The sequence below is a fragment of the Cryptotermes secundus genome, unplaced genomic scaffold, assembly GCF_002891405.2.
Source record: "Cryptotermes secundus unplaced genomic scaffold, Csec_1.0 scaffold968, whole genome shotgun sequence".
Lineage (NCBI taxonomy): Eukaryota > Metazoa > Arthropoda > Insecta > Blattodea > Kalotermitidae > Cryptotermes > Cryptotermes secundus.
The window spans coordinates 466959-487839 of NW_019719376.1; the positions used below are offsets into that span (position 1 = coordinate 466959).

The following is a 20881-nucleotide window of genomic DNA, read 5'->3' on the forward strand; positions in this document are numbered from 1 at the left end:
GTCTTGGGACCAGGAACTTCAAAGAAGGAAAAGAAAGATCATCTTGCTTGTAGACAACTGTCCAGCGCACCCTGTACTTCAAAATCTAGAGAAGATTAAACTTGTGTTTATACCTGCAAACACTACAAGCGTGTTGCAACCCATGGATCAGGGAGTCATAAGGAACCTGAAATGTCATTACCGCAAACTGATATTGTTAAGAATTGTAGAGAGCATCAAGAAGAAGCAAGATTACACAGTTACACTGCTGGACACAATACGATTCATTGAAAAAGCATGGAGACGAGTAACTACAAAAACAATTCAGAACAGCTTCCGGCATGCGGGGATCTTATCAACTCAGGGATTGAATGGCACTGAGAATGAGGATGACACCAATAATGACGATGATTTACCTTTAACAGAATGGTTGCGTAAAGTCAATTGTGATAAACTAGGTCAGTAGGACTATGAGGCATATGCAACAATAGACGACATTGTTACAATGGAGGCACAAACAGACGACGATATTGTATCGGAAGTGAAGAAGGATACAGAGGAGGAAGATGAGGAGGGAGGAGAAGAATGTTCCAAAGTCTCCATCCCTACTGTGAGTGACGCGCTTGAAGCCATTAGGGTTGTGAACTTGTTTTATGAATCCAGGGGAGGCAGCAGTGAAATTGTGACAAAAGTTATGGACATTGAACGTAATTTAGAAAGTGTGTATTGGGCAAGTAACAGGAAACAGATGAAGATAACTGATTACTGTACTCGTATCTAGGTACAGTAAGGCACAACAATTGATGTAATCTACTGTAATTTGGTGAGTAGGCCTACCTTTAATATACAGTATTAGTGCGGTGTGTATTGTCAGTGAAAAGCACTGTAATATGTCTTTGATATTACACATTTGGGCAATTCCACGTTAATGTTACGTTGGTCTGTACTTAACTATGTATTTCACTAAAAAATGCAACATTTTAGCTCGGTTTTTGGTAGATTTTTGTGTGACTAACATAAGGCTACTGTGGAAGTGCCCATTTCGGTTACATCGACATTCGTTTATAACGACACTATTTTTAGGTCCCTTTGATGATGTTATAACCAAGTTCTACTGTAGTTTATAGATTACTTAATGCTTGCTACCATTCAGTCCAGAACCTTTTGTCTTCTCATCTGCTGTCCAAAAACATAAAAATTAGAAAACTATAATTTTGCCTGTGATTCTGTAAGGGAGGAACATAGACTGAGGGTGTTGAAAATATTTGGACCGAAGAGAGATGAAGTGACAGGAGGTTGAAGAAAACTGCATAATGAGGAGCTTCATAACTTGTACTCTTCTCCAAGTATAATTAGAATGATGAAGTCAAGGAGGATGATATTGGCAGGACATGTAGCATGAATGGGGGAGACTAGGAATGGGTATAGGATATTGGTGGGAAAGCCAGAAGGAAAGAGACCACTGGGAAGACCAAGGCATAGGTGGGTGGACAATATTAAAATGGATCTTAGAGAGACAGGATGGGATGGTACGGATTGGATTGATCTGGCTCAGGATATGGACCAGTGGAGAACTCTTGTGAACACAGTCATGAACCTTCAGGTTCCATAAAATGGTGGGAAATTATTGAGTAGCTGCAGAATTGGTGGCTCCTCCAGAAGGGCTCTGCTCTATGAGTAAGTAAGCAAGTTATAGATTATTAAATTAGTATTCATTGTTAGAAAGGTGATGAAAGAAGTAACTGGATTAAATGTAAATATTTGAAATTTGAAGTTCTCACGACAGCGACTTCTGGGATGTTCTAATATGTAATGCAGTAGTTTCTCTGTCTGGGAGGAATGTCAGTACACTTTATCAGACTAAACAGCACAGCTCAGAAGATAGTATTCTCAATAATTATTATTTGTTCCTGAATGCAAACTAGATTCCTTCCACAGATATTAACATTTACTAGGTCATGCCCAGCCTGATCTCCTTGTTATATTACAGAGGGTTTATGCTGGAGTAAAGAGAGTACTAACCATCATAAATAACTTCCTGTCCTCTGTGTAATCGGTATTTTCCAGTTTTCTTCAGAATTCCTTTTGTACATCTGCAACCAGCAACATGCACTTTCTTCTTTCCTTCTGTGACTTCAAAATCTTGAAGGACATTTGCTTCACCTAAATAACAATAATGGAATAATATTTTAAAAAAAGTGACGAGATATTCCAAACATACACTGTGCTCTATATACTTGTAATGGCACAGCCCTTCACACTCCAGTTCACAGATACAGGAACATACAGACCACTGCTATAATCTATTATCAATCCTGCCACCACGCCACATAATTACAGTTTTCCTCCATCATTCCTGGTGAAGATGAGTATGGTGCAAGAAAATTAAGGCTTACTGGTTATCCAATTCTGCTCACCAAGTCTCTTTTATGTTGGAAACTTCCATAGAAAGTTCAGCTTACTAAGTTACATGACTGCCTAAACAACATTAATGATTGAGATGAAAGAGGGCTCTTGCAATAATTCACCACTGACTAGTTACACATATAATTACAACATATGCAAATAATGAAGAAAGCAGTCTTCTGTAATTTGGCACCGTGTATATGTGGTGTTAACCGACGTTTCGGAGGAACGTAGCGCCTCCATCTTCAGGGTAGAAGAAAAAATATAAGAAATCTGCAAGCGAAGAGACCGTGAGAACCGGTAAAAGCAGTCTCTGAAACGTCGGTTAACACCACATATACACGGTGCCAAATCCCAGAAGACTGCTTTCTTCATAGTCACCGCCGTGAAAGCCTCAAATGTTACATATGCAAATAATGTTTATTCAAACTTCACTGCTAACCCATATACTGCATCTACTGGTATTGCTTTACTGCAGGTCACCTCTCACAGAACAGTACAGTATTTACTTATATTTTTCCACCAGTATAAATTGATTGTGGAAGCACTGAAAATACTTGATAGCAGGAGAAGTGCTCTGTACACGCTTAATGTTCCACAGCCTGTGGTTCAAGGTACATGCAAAGGGCTGCACCATTCCAAGTGGTGATCAGTGGTGGAATATTGTAACAGTAAGTTGTGGTGTTACAAAAAACTGACTATAAAAACATTACATTTCATGTTATAGCAGTAGGATGTTTACAGCTCAGCATAACATACAAGAGCAATCACTGGGGAATATGATTGTGATTCTTTTAAATGCAATTTTATTTGCTATTTTGAGGTTTGTGATTTTAAATTTGTGGACTGTGTGTATAATTTGATTGGCTGTGTGGGATGATAACTTTAATATAAGACTATAATTAGCAGTATAATATTAGGATGTCTTAGCAGGTAGTGAAATAGTGACAGGATAGGTCCTACAAGGATGTTCAGTGCAAGGTAAGTTTATACGTGTGGTAGCAGATGGGCATGCAATGATCAGGATTAAATTTAAGCCTGTAATTAGGATCAGAATATAGGACTGATGAAAGTCAGGCACAGCTCACAGAGAGGGGAAACTTTATTAGCAATTTATTATAAATTTGGTAGTTGGGGACAGACAACTATTTAGACCTCTTGCAACAACAGTTTCAGAATCTGAGTCAGGAGGGTACGGTGTCCATTAAAGAGTGAAATGGGAACAAGCAGGGTGGGACAATCTAAGATTTTATAAGGCATATGGAACAACATGAAAAGATCAGTTCATGGTCAGAGTTCATAAAATGGACCTCAGTTAAACAAAGCTAAAAGAAAAGTACACTGTTAATCCTGAAAGAATTAAACACTACAGCTATGTCACACAAAACAATGAAAAGAGCTTCAGTATAGCATTTTGCAGAGGAACAGCTGAATCAGCACAACAAAACAATAACCGGCTTGAGGGAATTAAACAGGGAAGTGGACATTTGGCTGACAAATATTTAGATGCCCAGATAAGCAAATATGTAGGTACGTGGTGTATTCAAAAAGTATCGAACCTTTGGTCAGCAGAAATACATTCATTGATTTGGAGGTACAAAACCCTAATTCCCTTCAAAGTAGTCTCCTTGGTAATGCACACACTTCTCCCAGCACTTCCGCCATTGTTGGAAACACTTCTGGAACGCGTCTTTTGGAATGGTGATCAGCCGGGCCATGGCATTCCGCATGATGTCTTCTCTTGACTCAAATCGGGTTCCTTTCAGCGGCATTTTCAGCTTGGGAAATAGCCAAAAGTCACATGGAGCCATGTCGGGGGAGTGGGGAGCCTGACGAACCACAGGGATGTTGTGTTTGGCGACGAAAGTCTGAATCAGATGTGCAGAAGCATTATCATGATGGAGCTGCCAAGTTTTTGCTGCCCACAGATCCGGTCGTTTGCGCCGCACAGCATCACGAAGGTGACGAAGGACCTCCTGGTAGTATTCCTTTGATGGTTTGGTCTTGTGGTGCGTACTCATGATGCACAACCCCACAAGAGTCGAAGAAAACGGCCAACATGACCTTGACATTGCTGCGGACCTGCCGTGCTTTTTTTGGCCTCGGGGATGCTGGATGTTCCCACTGTGACAACCGCATCTTGGTTTCTGGGTCATACCCATAAACCCATGACTCATCACCTGTGATCACGGTGTTCAGAAAGTTGGGGTGACTGTTTGCATTGTCCAGCATGTCCTGTGCGATTTCCAGACGGCGTTGCTTCTGCTCCATTGTTAGCAGTTTCGGTACGAATTTCGCGGAAACTCTCCTCATGCCCAAATCCTCGGTCAAAATTGAATGTACCAATCCAATGCTCACCCCTATCTCGTTCACAAGTTCTTGGACTGTGATACGACGGTCCTCCATGACCAAAGTCCACACTTGCTCAATGACATTCTCATGTCAGCTTGTTGAGGGTCTGCCTGAACGCAGTTCGCTATCCACTGATGTGCGGCTATCTTTGAAGCGGTTGTACCACTCCTTTATCCGTGAGTTGCTCATGGCATTGTCCCTGAAAGCCTGTTGAATCTTGCGAATGGTTTCCACTTGGGTATCGCCAAGGTTTTGGCAAAATTTGATGCAATATCGCTGCTCATGTTGTTCCGTCATTTTACACCTTACTGGAATCCGACGAGCGCTCACTACACGTCCTCACTCATAGGCCGACTGCCAGTGACAGACGCTCTCTGAGGGCGGGAAAAAATTCACAACTGCGCATGAATGTCCCCTCCACATCTCCACCGAAGGGAGCCTTCCGTGCTTCATTGGTTTACGTGGGAAAAAAGAAGGTTTGATACCTCTTGAACACACCACGTAAGTCAATAAGTAAGTTACAAATGGATATAGAACTTAAACAAATAAGAGTACTGATTTGAAAAATGTTTTATTTCTCAACATAATCTCCCTCTACATTGAGGCACTTGTCCCATCGTTTCACAAGCCCCTGAAAACCAGCAGCATAAAATTCTTTGGGCTGCTGTCGGAACCAGGCGGACACTTCCCTTTCTACAGCTTCATCATCGGGAAAATGTTCAGCCGAAAGATGATGTTTAAGAGGGCTGAAAAAATGGAAGTCACTTGGAGCAAGACTCATCACCTGTGACAATTTGGGCTAGCATATCGTGTCCTTCATCATGGTAGTGATTGAGATGTTGTAATTCCAGAACCATTCTTTGCATTTTGTGTTGTGGGGTCAGCATGCGCAGCACCCACTGTGCACAGACTTCATGAAAACCTAACCTGTCATGCGACTTCCATTTGTTCGGCCCTCTTAAACATCATCTTTCGGCTGAACATTTTCCCAATGATGAAGCAGTAGAAAGGGAAGTCACTGCCTGGTTCCGACAGCAGCCCAAAGAATTTTATGCTGCTGGTTTTCAGGGGCTTGTGAAATGATGGGACAATTGCCTCAATGTACAGGGAGATTATGTTGAGAAATAAAAGCATTTCTCAAATCAGTACTCTTATTTGTTTAAGTTCTATATCCATTTGTAACTTACTTATTGACTTACCTACGCGCAGCACAGAAGTTATTAGCAACAGAGAAACTGGCCTCCATATTGTCATGCCAAGTGGCATGGGAAGGGATACTGAGTGCTGCCAGTGCATGAAGAGCACACTACATGCAACTTTGACAGCATAGTAAGAAAGGAAAATGGAATATATGTACTTCCAAAACTGAAGTGGTCTATTGACTTCCATAAGACAAATACCATTATTAAAGGAGGAACACCAATAAAATTTGTATTATATTCAATGTTAAAAGGTAAAGATAAAGTCTCTAAATTAAGTATCATGCCATAAAGACATATGGGGGAATGGAAGTACAGCTCTATGCACTCTTAATGGTCCTAGATAGAGGTGAATGGTCACCTACATGCCCTATCCACTTTACCCCCTTGAGAAACAGCCACTGGTATATATTAGACAGGAGGCTGGGTTGGCACCACAGCTGGTTTAAACACTTTGTGGACGAGAAAGATCTCTTGAGCCTTGACTCCTTGCTCATTGGGCCTGTAGTCTAGTCTGGAACTGGCAGAGCTATCCCATCTCTTCAAACTTGAGGGGAGGTATTAGAAATTTCTGGTTGACAGTGGCAGAATCATAAGCACATAAAACCCTGATTCAGACATCAGTTGTGACCATTCTCTATATTTTACAGAGAGAGATTTGGAGAATTTATGTACAAAAAGCAAATCTCTAGATCTAAGCTCAACTGCAGTTGCTTTCTTATCATGATACTTCCTCTGATATTCTTTTCCATGTTAAATATCTTTAAGCACTACCTACAGGCTGTCCATAAGTTTTCTGACTAACTCATTCCTGGGTCTTTTGAGATCTGGCCTGTGTGGAGGCGGGTTCAAATACCTCCATGACCCTGGGAGTCGTAGGAGGTGACGAAAAGGGAAGTCTCAAATTTGAGACAGTAATATATGGTCTCCAGTACCAAGGGTCTCAGACCCGAGGAAAACTGCACTGGCAAGGACCAGCAGCATATACAGAAGACAGACCCGTCCTCTCGTCAGAGGGCGTCCCCAAAAAACAAGACCGTAACAATCAACCAGTAATACGTGGTGTGTTCAAAAAGTATCGAGCCTTTTTTTTCCCGCATAAACCAATGAAGCGCGGGATGCTCTCTTCGGTGGAGATGTGGAGGGGACATTCATGTACAGTCGTGAATTTTTTCATGCCCGCAGAAAGCGTCAGTCGCTGGCAGTCGGCCTATGAGCGAGGACGTGTAGTGAGCGTTCATCAGATTCCAGTAAGGTGTAAAATGACGGAACAACATGAGCAGCGATATTGCATCAAATTTTGCCAAAACCTTGGCGATACCCAAGTGGAAACCATTCGCAAGATTCAACAGGCTTTCGGGGACGATGCCATGAGCAACTCACGGATAAAGGAGTGGTACAACCACTTCAAAGATGGCCGCACATCAGTGGACAGCGAACCGCGTTCAAGCAGACACTCAACAAGCCAAAATGAGAATGTCATTGAGCAAGTGCGGACTTTGGTCATGGAGGACCGTCGTATCACAGTCCGAGAACTTGCGAACGAGTTAGGGGTAAGCATTGGATCGGTACATTCAATTTTGACCAAGGATTTGGGCATGAGGAGAGTGTCCGTGAAATTCGTACCGAAACTGCGCATCTGATTCAGACTTTCGTCGCCAAACACAACATCCCTGTGGTTCGTCAGGCTCCCTACTCCCCCGACATGGCTCTGTGTGACTTTTGGCTATTTTCCAAGCTGAAAATGCCGCTGAAAGGAACCCGATTTGAGTCAAAAGAAGATATCATGCGGAATGTGACGGCCCGGCTGATTACCATTCCAAAAGATGTGTTCCAGAAGTGTTTCCAACAATGGTGGAAGCGCTGGGAGAGGTGTGTGCATTACCAAGGAGACTACTTTGAAGGGGATTAGGGTTTTGTACCTCCAAATTAATGAATGTATTTCTGCCGACCAAAGGTTCGATACTTTTTGAACACACTATGTAAAGATCTATTCGCAAGCCCCAGACGGGTGCTTTATGCTAAGACAGACTGACTGACTGACCTTCAGTCATAAATGAGACTCAGACTCAAGACTCTAGGGTCTTTGATTCCAGTGAAAATAAATTTAGTCAAAAATCAGATGGGTGTTATTAGATAATAAATAAAGCTGTCAGACTAGGTTCACCAACTACAAAAATCCAGAGAAACCAATCAACCTAATGTACAGCAGTAATAGCTATATACAGTAGATCAGCAGCAGATTCAACAATGGCATGGAAGAAGGAAGCATGACATGGACAGAAAGACAAGTGTTCAGACAAAAAGAGATTAGTACAATTACAGTGAAAGTGATACAGAAGATGACGTTTGGTTTGATTGTTCTGGAGATATACACCTCAAACCAAAGATACCCTCAGAGGGGACTAAGTCTGACATGAGAGATGCCAGTGCTTTTAAAACAGTACATGATGCCAGACATACACCAGGAACAACTGACAGGAAAGACAGTACTACAGCTGACACATGCACTACTGCAGACGACAATGCTAGGTGTGATCTCAGACCAAAGAAGGGAATAAGCTATAAAGTGTGACAAAAGCAAGATACAATTTATTTCCTTTTATATGGTTACTTTGGGGACAGGGCTCCAGTAGCCGAAGAACATATAAAATGTGTGATCTCCATCTCATACATTTCCACAAAAATTTGCTGTTTACAAGGTAATTCCATTCCATGCCTGAACTTGAATTACAGAGATGTGCAACCAGAAAGTCAAGCACTAGGCTCAGCTTTGTTACATGACTAAAATAAGTTACATGGAGAGAAACTCTGACTACGAGGGGCGTTCCAGTTCTAAGGTCTCCGATTATTTTTCTCAGGACCGGGAGCAGATAAACACACGTGGTTTAGTTTAAAATACGTGTGCACTTTCTGTGAATGCGTGACAGAGCTGGTAGCATTGTATGGCACACAGAACTCTAGTGGTGGCGGTGAGAGTGAGGAGTGTTTTTGATACCTAAAATGGCGACGTTTTCGTTACAAGAACAGCGAGTAATCATTCGTTTTCTCCACTTGCGTGGTGCAACACCCATTGAAATTCATCGCCAGTTGAGTGAGACATGTGGTGATGGTGTCATGAATGTGAAAAAATGTGCGTTCGTGGGTGCGACAGTTCAAAGAAGGCTGAACGTCGTGTGACAACGAACCAAAACAATCTCGGCCTCGCACCGGCCAGTCTGACAACATGGTCAAGCAAGTTGAGAAAGTTATTTTGGAGGATCACCGATTGAGTGTGGAAAACATCGCCTCCAAAGTTGGCATTTCCGTGGGATCTGTGCACACAATCCTGCATAAAGACCTGCGAATGCGGAAAGTGTCCTCCACGTGGGTGCCACGAATGCTGGTGGACGACCACAAGGCTGCGTACATGGCACTTTGCCAGGCAATGTTCACATGTGATGAAGGCATGAATGGGACTTTCTTTTCATCAATTGTGACAATGGATGAGACATGGATGCCATTTTTCAATCCTGAAACGAAGTGCCAGTCAGCTCAATGGAAGCACATAGACTCACCACCACCAAAAAAATGTTGGGTAAGCGCCAGTGCTGAAAAAATTATGGTGGTCATATTTTGAGATAACGATGGCATAATCCTTACTCACTGCATTCCAAAGGGCATCCTACCAAGATGTTTTGAAGAACAAGCTCCTCCCAGCACTGCAAGAAAAACGGCTGGAAAAGGCTGCACGTGTACTCTTTCACCAGGACAATACACCAGCGCATCAGGCGTACGTGACGCAGCAGTTTCTTCGTGAAAACAAACTTGAAGTGGTTTCTCATGTTCCCTACTCACCTGACCTGGCTCCTAGTGATTTTTGGCTTTTCCCAAAGATGAAAGACACTCTCCATGGTCACACATTCACCAGTCGTACCGCTACTGCATCAGCGATTTTCCAGTGGTCAAAACACACTCCTACAGAAATGTTCGCAGCGGCCGTGGAATCATGGTGTCGTAGTTGTGAAAAATGTGTACAGCTGCAGGGAGATTACGTTGAAAAGTGACACAAGTTTCAAATTTTTTGTATGATTGTGTGAGAAAAAAAAATCGGAGACCTCAGAACTTGAACGCACAACGTATTTGAATGACTGCAAATTTGTGTACTTCATTTGTGATTTCTTTTTTCTGCTCTATGAACTCTGAGAGGTGAATATCTAAACCGCATATTAAGGAGGCAGCTGTTCATGAGATGTGTAGTAAGACAATTCTGGAAGATAATTTTAACCATTCATGTATAAGGGCAAGGGCTAATCCAGTAAACTGGCTCTATGCTGTATCAGGGCACATGAGTTCAGATGATAAAAGGGCAGAGAAAATCACAGTGGTGTTAAATGTGACTAGGTTGTTAGCTACTGACCTAGGAAAATAAGAGGAAGCCACATTAAGTCCTATAATGAATTAGTCACACATACTTCCTTCCAGTCACCCATATCCAAAATCAAATAGACAGAAGTTGGAGCAGCTGTACCAGCAACAAGAACATAAATAAGAAATGTGTACTTAAAAAAGTGTGAGAAATTTGACATTATCACAGGTGTAACAGCAAAAAGAGATGTATGAATGACTGCTACTACTATAGTTCTATATGGTATTAAACTGATGGAGTACTAATGACTTACTAGTGATATGTACACAGTGGCCATCTTGTAGTGCACTCAATTTCACCTGCTAGTTAGTTATTGGAGAGTGTGGGTTTCCCCATGCACTTAGACCAGTACTGGTCCATTGTGCTTCCCTCTATGATATTCTACCAGTCTCTATACCCTACCGATATTGGTGCGTACCATCAGTCCCGACCGAGCCAGCGAGTTCGGCCTCTACCGGCTTAGCGGTATCTATAATGCTTCCCCCATCTATCAGAGGTGTTAGACCCACGGCTTAAAGTCCTCCCGGAGGACTTGTCCCCTGAATTTTTCTGCCCTTAAAAATTCCATGACCTCCGCCAGGTTTGAACCCGCGTACCACGAGTCATGAGGTGGGAACGTTACCTCTAGACTACGGAGGCCACAATTTCACCTGTTACTTCACGACATGTTTTGGCTGCCATCATCAGGTGCCCTAATTATGTTAATCTATTGCATTGCTTGCCCTCATATGTCTTCACAACACCATTTAAAAAGTATTTAAAAAGTGCGTATTTGTCAACTATAATAAATTTACACTCACTAAAACTTGTTAAGATTATTTATCTTATCTGTCTTAATTAAAACTTGCGTGTGGTTCATTCAATATGGGGTCGTTTTTCTTAGTTTCTGTGTAAACCGTGTCTTGTGATGTGTGTTCCCTTCTTAGCTGCAAGTGTTGTGTGTCACTATAGTTTGGTGCATGCTGTATCAGCATTTAGCAGTATTCCAAGAAAGTGCACATGAAAAAACATACACATTCACAGTAGTAAAGCTGGAAGGAAAACAATGTTGTAATCAAACTGCAACATGGTTCACCATACGTTCTTTCTCACCTAGTACTTCCTCTACATTCTTGAGAGGTAACTGAGAGCTGATTTCTTTCTTGAGATCATCTACTAATTTATATATGACATTGTGTGAATGAATTGATACTTTATTTGACTTTGCCAGCTCTTCGACTTCATCTGGAACTTCCACATTGAAGCAATAAATAATTGCTGAAAGAAAAAACAATAATTATTAAAACATGGAAAGACTAAAATACAGAGTTTTTCAACTATAGCCATGAATAATTCCTTAGACACACAGAAGAAAGTACTTACATTTTAAGAATAATGTTAACACTCTGAGTTCAGTGGCATTTAAACATCCCAGTTACCATGAACCAGAGGGTTTCAGGACCAAATCAGCCCACCTACCCCACTGTGGTATTCCCTGGTTGCATCAGGCTGGCCTGGCTGACTACAGAGGTGGTGCCCAAAGGTATGGTGTGACTTACCATGCTGAGGCTTGCATATCACTGATAGGGCAGTATGGTGAATGGTGTCTTGGCATATAAAGGGACATTCCACTAAGTTAGCCTTCCCCCAACATGCAGAGCTCTGTGGGGAGGTGTCAAATTCCCCCTACAGCAGCCAAAATCTGTCAGGTGTTTTAATGAGGGGTCCACTTAGGATGAGACTGTCTCTTGATGAGGGTAATCAACCTGACCATTGAAGAGGGAACTAGGATTTAGCTGGCAGAAGAATAATCCAAGAAGAGAAATGCTCTTAAGAAATTGAGGTCTTCTTTGGAGCTTGGGTGCTACAAATAGGTCTTCTTGCATCAGAGGGCTCAGTGGCTGCATCTTCTGCCACTGTGGGACAAGCCTAAACTCCAACATGCTCTGGTGAGTTATACATTGAAGGGCAGACTGAAAGAGGTCCCTTCATGGGAGTATGCTGATCAAGAAGGCCTATTAGAGAAAGTGGAGGGTGGGGGGGCTCAAGGGTCTAAACTCTTGGTTGTGGGTACAGTTGGGACCAGTGGTGGAGGCTCAGCTATCTCTGGAGCATATAGTGAGGGCAGGAGGGTCCCCACTGTAAGTGCTCTGGAAACGGCGCTGGTGAGGGGTCATGTGAGGGTGAGACTGAAAGAAGACTCTTGATGTGGGTGAGTAACATGAACATTAAGTAGAGGAATGGGGTAGGTTAGCAAAAAAGCAGCCTGGCAAAGGAATGTTTTTCTAAAGGAAAATGAACTCTCAGAACCCAGTTATAGGTCCAGCTGGGGCCAGTGGTGGGACTCTGGCAATTGACATGGTTCATGTACACATCCTGCTGTCAAGAGTCAAAGAAAACAAGTCTTTAACAATTCACATCAATGGGGAGGTTTGGCGCTTGTTATTTACTGTTTGGCTCCACGGTTTGACGATTTGAATTCAGGAACCCTCTAAAGAGGGCTCTGGATTTCTACCCCCTGCATCAGAGGAAACATGCTGGATCTCCTGCTGTCGTGGGGAATGCTCATGGCGCTATGATTAGGGATTCATCAAGGGTGAGAGGCACACAACTCTCTTAATGGGAGTAAGTAATCTCACCATCAAGAAGTACTGGAAAGACTAGGAAATGAGCTCTTTTGCTGCCCTGGCTGAAGTTGAACTTCTTAGGCAGAGCACCTAACAGTCCAGTGAAGGCAAGACTGTACAAGGTCTCTTGACAGGTAAATAACCAGAGTACCAAGAATTGGACACCCTAGCAAAGAAACAGGCCAGCAGGGGAATGTTCATCTCTAAGGAGCTCAGGACTTGGCTGGAGCTTGGTTATGAGCCCAGATGGCAGCAGTGGTAGGGGCTCAGCTCTTCCTGTCAGTGAATGACATTAAGTGGCTGCAGAAATTCAATGTCAGGAATCCAAGAAAAGAGAGATTTCTTCCTTTATCAGAGAACTCAGTCCTAGGTCCCTCTACTGCTGAGAGGTACATGGAAAGAGTCTCTTGAAGGTGGTGAGTTGTCCCTCCATAAAGAAGAAGAAATACGTGACCAGCAGAAGAAGATTGTCAGGAAGTGGGGTGGCTCTTCTATAAGAAACTGAGCACTTGACTGGATATTGGCTGTGAATCCAGCTGACACCAGGGGTGGAAGCTCAGCTGTTCCAGTCAAGGGTGCACAATTTACCTAGCAGAGGCCTGGCTGCTTGTAATGACTGGAAGTTAGCCCACATTAATAATCAGTACTTAGTACTGAAGGGTTTTATTGGTAAAAAAAAATCATATCTCTATCATTCTTGAACATATAAACATGACATTTATACATACACTTGTATATCACACAATTCATACAAGTATCCAAGAAAACAAATAACATACAGCTATCTGCAGAAGGAATAACAATGCCATACATTGTGACATGCCTCCCGCAATTCTACAGTTCACTCTTATGATATATAACATATGACATATACATATAACAACTGTTTCATGCTCTGAGTGTGTAAAGAAAACTTTGCACTCTTGTTCATTAAAAAATAGGCCAAATAATTCACCTTACTCTGGCAAGTTCTGAAACATTCCGAGACAGAGCCCCATGTCAAATTTGTGATAGTATGTTGTATTCCAGTTTCTATGGCCCTTCCAGGATGATGCTCATCTGCATGCAAAAACCTTACATGTATGCTGGGTCTTTCCCAACCATTTTACAAGGTTGGGCAAGTAAGTTTTGAGACTCAGTTTTAATTTCATGCCAGACAATCTGGCAATGCTCTTACTTAATTTGGTAGGTGACACAGCAAGACAGAAGACAGAAGACACATGGAATGTAGGGATAAGCTTGGTTCAGTATTTGTTGAACAGAAATTTGTTAGATTGCTGTGTGTCATCAAGTTTGTCCAGATGTGAAAATGGAGCATAAGATGAAATAGAGTGTGAATATGAAATTTTTGTTAAACTACAGATATCACCAAGGGAAATGTTTGAGATGTTTATGGTGAATATACTATGAGCAAAAGTAATGTTTTTAAATTTTAGAGAAGGCAGAGATCATGTGTACGATGAAAGGCAAGGTATTCCCATAACAAAGCAAATGAAAAAAATTCTGCAAAACCAGGGAACTTGTGTGATCTGACTGCCACTTAACTTGCAGAATGGTAGCTGATGGGCTTGATATGAGCAAAGAGACAGGGAAATTTTAGTACAGGATATTGCCATGAGAAAGTTGGCAGTGAAGCTCATGCCACAAAACTTGATGGAGGAACAAAAGGACAGATGGCTCACTTTGCGCATGGACTTTGTGGAACAACTTCAAGAAGATAATTTTTTGGATCATGTCATCACTAGTGATGAAACATGGTGTTATCAGTATGATCCTGAGGCCAAATGCCAGTCCATGGAGTGGAGATCAAAGAATTCCCCACAGCAAGGAAGCCATGGACGTCAAAGTCCACGATTAAATGTAGATCTGCTTTTTTGGCATCAGGAGTATCATCCAGTTTGAATCTCTACCCAAAGGGACTACACTCTTAATCATACATTCTACATAGAGGTGCTGAAAAGGCTTATTGATGTTGTAAGGTGCAAGCAAAGAGTGTTGTGGAGAGATAACTCACTGAGTCTTCATCATGACAGTGTTCCAGCACGTTCTTCATTTCGAGTGTCTCGGGTACAAAATGTTAACACACTAATTTACTACATACGTTGAAATTTATCACCTGAACAAAAAAGACTGCTTACTGATCCTAAAAATTACAATACTGTATACCAAATTGTGTGAGAATTGTATTTCCACAAGAAACAAAATCTTATACTTACCATTAAATGTATCAGCTAATTCCACATCTGTCTCTGAAACATTACCAACCCCATAATGTACTAGGTCTAGCTTGCAAGCTGCGTTACCATCGTATGTTTCTAAGATATCCAGAATGGCTTCTACAGATCCATCAACATCCCCTGAAAATAGAAACCTTTCTCATTTGCAGAAATATAAAATTTTGCTGTACTGTGGGTGTTAATTTTGATGACTGATTTTCTTCTAAATTAGGATGAATGAAGAGACTGGATGCAAAAACTTAATGTTTTAAAGCATAACAGAATAATACAATATAATCCCTATCTCACATTTTACTGGTGGACAGACTTTTGGTATGTAAGATTTGAGGTTTTCATGGCAGTGACTATGAAGAAAGCAGTCTTCTGGGATGTGGCACCGCGTAGATGTGGTGTTAACTGACATTTCAGGGGAACATATCGCCTCCATCTTCAGGGTAGAAGGAAAAATAAATAATCCGCAAGCAAAGAGACCATGAGAACCGGTACAGTTAACACCACATCTACGCGGTGCCACATCCCAGAAGACTGCTTTCTTCAGACTTCTGGTACTTTATATTGTAGACAGGTTCCAATGTGAGTTGTATACAAAGCATAGAATGGCTACTATATTAAGGAGTTCAGACTGAAATCATAATAAAGCCTACTTATCTACTACATAAACTTCTAATTGTACAAATCCTGAGTTGCTGATGTCATATTTGGTAAAATGAGTTTATAAACCAAGAGTGCCATGTAATTTATACCTCAAGTTAGTGTAATGGACTCAAGCAAATATTGTTATACAATTAAATCCTATTCCAGTCAGAGTTTTTAAGTGCTGGCAATTGTGCATTTCAGATTATTTCATACAGTGTCATAGCCACCATCATTATCATCATCATCATCACAGAAAGAGCCTGTTACTTACATACAGACTTTATCTACTATGTTAGTTTTGCAGGAAATAACCACTGCCATGTTTGTAACTGCTGACTTATGCATAATATTTCATATATAACTTGTAGTAGTCTTTATGATCTATTTCCATAAAAAATTTCGCCGTCTAATTACAATGATTCATTAGCTGCCACCATCACACTGAGAGCTAAATACAAGTATCATGTAGGTGATATTTTTTTTATTTACATTTTATAAAAAATTACTGTCACTCAAACTATACATTCTTGGAGGATCTATTACCATACTTCAGTGGTTACTAAACTTCTGCCCCCCCCCCCCCCCCCCCCCACCACCCCAACACCACCGCTGATTGCGCTTGTCTCTTTTCTTTTATTTTCTTNCGCACCCAACACTTGCAAAAAGTCTGAGTCTTGGCTGGCCATTTAATTATTTTCATGTCTGCTGGTTAGAAATTGTGACATGCTGTGCTACAGATATAGCATTTTAAAAAGTTACATAAAATTAAGATTTTAATACACTAAAATAAAATAAAAATGAATAAAAATACAATTAAGATTAAGTATGAGTTTTTAATGCAACAAATGTGCCTGTTGTGTTAAACTGAGTCCTTTGATGTTAGGTGTGACATTTGTCAGCATGATTCTTAGGTCAGGTTCAGCATTTATCCTGGTTCTGTAATTGGATTTGAAGGTGACATGTCACAAAAAGCTAGTCTCGTACAGGAATGCTCTAGCAAATGACATCAGAAAATGCAGTGCTCAATTTGCAAGTTCTGAGTATTCTCTACTTCTCTGAATCAAAAATTCAGCTAGGGAATGTCTTCAATTCTAGGCATAACATTTTGTCACATGACAACTTCAACATGCACACTTGTAACATGCTGAACAAATTAGACAGCAGCTCACTTATTTTAGTATTATAATATCAAAAGGTGCTTGGTTTTGCTTTTGGATCTGAGTAAATTTTCTTTATGAGCTAAGAAAGTGATGTTTAATAGAACCAAAAATCTTTATTACATTCCATTGCAACACAACTACGAAATGGCTGAGGTCAATATTACCTTAGCTACATGTTTTGGCTTTTAAAGCCATAATCAGGCATATACATAATTATTACACTAGCAAAATATTCAGTTGCATTTCAATATGATGGTACAATAATGCTGGATATTTGATAAATATGTTACACTATAATAAAACAAAGTATAAAAATACAATAAAATTATTATAAAAATGAAAGTTATAGAAATTAAAATAAGATTAAAAACTATTCAAGTAATATTTCATATTATGTTCAAGTAATATTCCATATTATGAAGTCAGTTGTTGCAATCGTATTGTTATATTCCAGCGGACAAGTAAAGAAGCCTATCTGTATTTCTGAGTATAATATTGTAACGAAACACGTTACAGTATGTTCATGAAGGGAGTCTACAGAGCCGATCAATACTTGGCCTATTATTCTCTTCCCAGGAAAATAATAGAGTGGACAAAGAAAGTTGCCTTGTGACTTATAAATTGTGCCATTTTCAATTCATTTTTGATTTATAAAAATCTAAACCCTGATTCAAAATTGAAATACAAAGCATTTCTGATGAATGTGGCAAAGGCCTGGGCTACAGACCAGAAGGTGGCGGCAGAACCAGAGTCAGGCACAGACTTAGTGTGACCGGGCCCAACAACTCCCACCCCACGCAATCCTCATGTGGACACCCCTGGGGGACTCTCAGGTGATATGCGGAAACATACCTTCGTGAAAACTGTGAAGAGTAAACATTCCAAGGGAAGCATCCTTCTAGGCAGTGCTGTGTTTGCACAGTTCACAAAAAAAGGAGTATGACTGTCTACATTACAAGTTCTGTGCAATGCCACTTCACAAAGGGGAATGTTTCCAGAAATATCACATTCTCAAGCACTTCTAGAAGCATTGGGAAGTGTTCTCCAAAATTTTAGTTCATAAAATTAATTAGGAGATTTTATATTAATTTTTAAAGTGAACAGTGCACAAGTCAGGGTAGTAGGTTTAAAAATGCCAGTCCCCAGGGTGATTTAAACATTTAAATTGCCGGTCCACAAAGTGTTAAAAGCATTAGGTAGGTGTAAAGTATTTGCCAATACTGTGTTTAAATGTTTAGCTAATTTATAAGCAGGCAGTTTATCCAGTTGACTATACGGCGTATGGGTCTTCGCTGCATGTGTAATTTGATAGTACTGTATATGTGTGGTGTGCTGGGATTCATATTTATATATTTTGATTTGTCGTAACTTCTTTGTAATGTCGTGTGCTAACTCAGTAAAGTTATTATTGTTAATGAAGTTATCTAGTTTATTTATGTAGGCGTCTTTTTTAAAATAATTAGCGGGTTATCTTTGTTGGCTTTTGCTGTCATTGAGTGATTATTGATTAATTTCTGTTTGATATTTTTTAATGTGTGCCATTCTACTTGTTCTTCTTGAAGGTACTGTGTTTCTTTTTTGATGTTGCTTCTTGATTAATTTTTGTAAATTGTTAGCTCCTAATTGTTTCATATAAGGTTGGTCTTTCTCAGGTAAAATTCTTATTGCAGTGTCAGCTTTGGGCCAAAGTTTTAATCCTTTAATATATATACATATAAATCAACAATGTCTAAATTATTCTTTGAAAAAGCATTAAATCCAAGTTAAATTATTAAATTCAAGCTATACATTAGCTGTTTTTGGTTAGTTTCAAATCTTTCTGGTGTTGTACATTTGGTGAGTGGCTGAAGTTGATTGACGGAGAGCAATGTCTATCTCTGAATGCCAGGACTGATGTGCTGACATTGTACAATGTGAACCCTTAAAGATTGATGGATGTAACACAATGTGTCTTTGAAGGCAAGGACTGACATAATGTGATGTGCGTGCTTGAAGGCAATGATCTGTGTATTGGTATAGATGCTTCTTACAAACTTTCACACTTCAAGTACCAAATTTCACATCCTCTTTCCAGTACTGGATCGTATGAAAGAATCACCCCAGTTTTGAGGTTTATATGTTAGGTTTGGAACAAACTACAATTTACAAAGTTATACTGTGTGTCGCAAGTTGAAACCTCTAAGCTGGAGGTCTACTCTGTTATTTGTGACTGTGGATTTAACATACTTTCTGCTGCCTTCCACATATGGAAAAAATAAATATACAGCACAATTTTTTTATTAGAGATATTTCATAATTTACTGAGTTACCTTTTACAACAACACTGACTCTTGGTCCTTCATCAAGATCTTTGATTTCCTTTTGCCGAGGTCCAGTTGGCCGTAATTTGTACCTTCCTGATTTTCTTCTCATTTCCAACTGAGTTTTGTATATCTAACCCCCCCCCCCCAAAAAAAATAGAAAGAAAATACCAGTATCATAATTAACACTATAGAATTCTGAACATAAAACAAGGTTAGGACATGTATGCAAAGCATACAAAATCTGTTCCATTCGCTTCTGTTTAATCATCCTGAAAACTGCAATAAGACGTGGAAAATTTACACTGCGCACAAAATTTACCTCTATTTTTCTCTACAACTTTTATTGTAAATATTTTTTGTTCTAATAAATATTTAGCGAGTTGCACTTGAAATACACTCAGAAACCCATGTTCTTATATATGTAAAGTGTCTACTGCTGTTATCCAGTTTAAACAAGAAATGGAATGTGTTCATAAATATCCATTTAGTGGATACTATAGGGTTCTGACGGTGGTGTATAACACTCAGAGATACTGGGTTTTCGGACTTTGTCCATCGTCCAGATTCTAAATAACTATGAAAAAACAAATTTTTGGAAACTGAATCTGTTTCTGTCCTCAGGTGAGGGAAGACACCTACTCTGTTGGGTCCCTTAGAAAGAAACGTTTTATTTTTTCGTAATTATTTAGAATCTGGATGATGGACAAAGTCCGAAAACCCAGTATCTCTATCCATTAAGTGGTTCCCAAATTGTTACATACAGAAAGATTGACATGGCAAAGCAATGAAACATATTTTTTGCAACTTTTTACTGAGGATGCTAAAGAAAGGAATCTTTAAAATATAAACACAATATTAAGACATAAATATTTTGTATGAAACTTTTACAAAAAGGAATAAGAAGCAAATCAGATATACAAAGTTTCACATGTATCTCTTAAGGAGGAAAATAAATTTTAAAAACTCTATGGTACAACACTGAGTTTCACTGAACCTTACAGAAGCAGCAGACATTTAGCTATTCATAACAAGATAACAGCCTACTGAAGGACTGAACACGATGTTTACAAAATCTACATATAAAACAAAACTGTCTTACTCTTAATATCTTCTCAATTGCATAGGCTTTAAATAATATTAAAGCTGTCAACGGAAAACAATGGAAAAATACAATTCATGAGAAAGGTTTATATCACACAGATTTAAATAATTCTTCTATTATCAATATTCCATGCTCTATCTTGAAGTTACTACTATAAAATCAGGGGAGTTAATACAGGGAGATCGAGATGTCGCACACATCACACTAAGCAACAGTAGTTTGCTGGCTTAATGCACAAACTACAAGACAGACAGCACTTACTATTAATGTTTATAACCTTACATCTTAGAAATGCAAAATAAAATCGTCTTTACAACATATGCTTGAAATGGCTTCCCTGTTCAGCAATGCATGCGCGAGCTCTATTTACCATGTTTGAGGCCACTTTGTGGAGCACCTGTAAACTGATGTTGTTAATCGCCATCGTAATGTTCCTCTTGAGGTCATCCAGTGTATGTGGATTGTCTTTCTAGACAATTCCTTTGCAGTACCG

The 20881-nt window shown here is 40.0% G+C and overlaps 1 protein-coding gene across 6 annotated transcripts in view; it reads right to left on the reverse strand.

Annotated features, from left to right (window-relative positions):
- The window catches only part of LOC111865788 (translation initiation factor IF-2, mitochondrial), an 84733-nt gene that overhangs the window by 3136 nt on the left and 60716 nt on the right, over positions 1–20881 (reverse strand). For 5 of the 6 annotated variants that reach the window (XM_023854123.2, XM_023854081.2, XM_023854090.2 and 2 more), the window contains 4 exons: positions 19293–19416; positions 15167–15307; positions 11437–11601; positions 2002–2142 (listed from right to left, as the gene is read on the reverse strand). In XM_023854123.2, coding sequence (XP_023709891.1) covers positions 2002–2142; positions 11437–11601; positions 15167–15307; positions 19293–19416 — 571 coding nt within the window. Of the gene's footprint in view, positions 1–2001; positions 2143–9773; positions 9956–11436; positions 11602–15166; positions 15308–19292; positions 19417–20881 lie in introns of those variants that run through there. The other variant, XR_002843041.2, reaches the window with a different exon arrangement.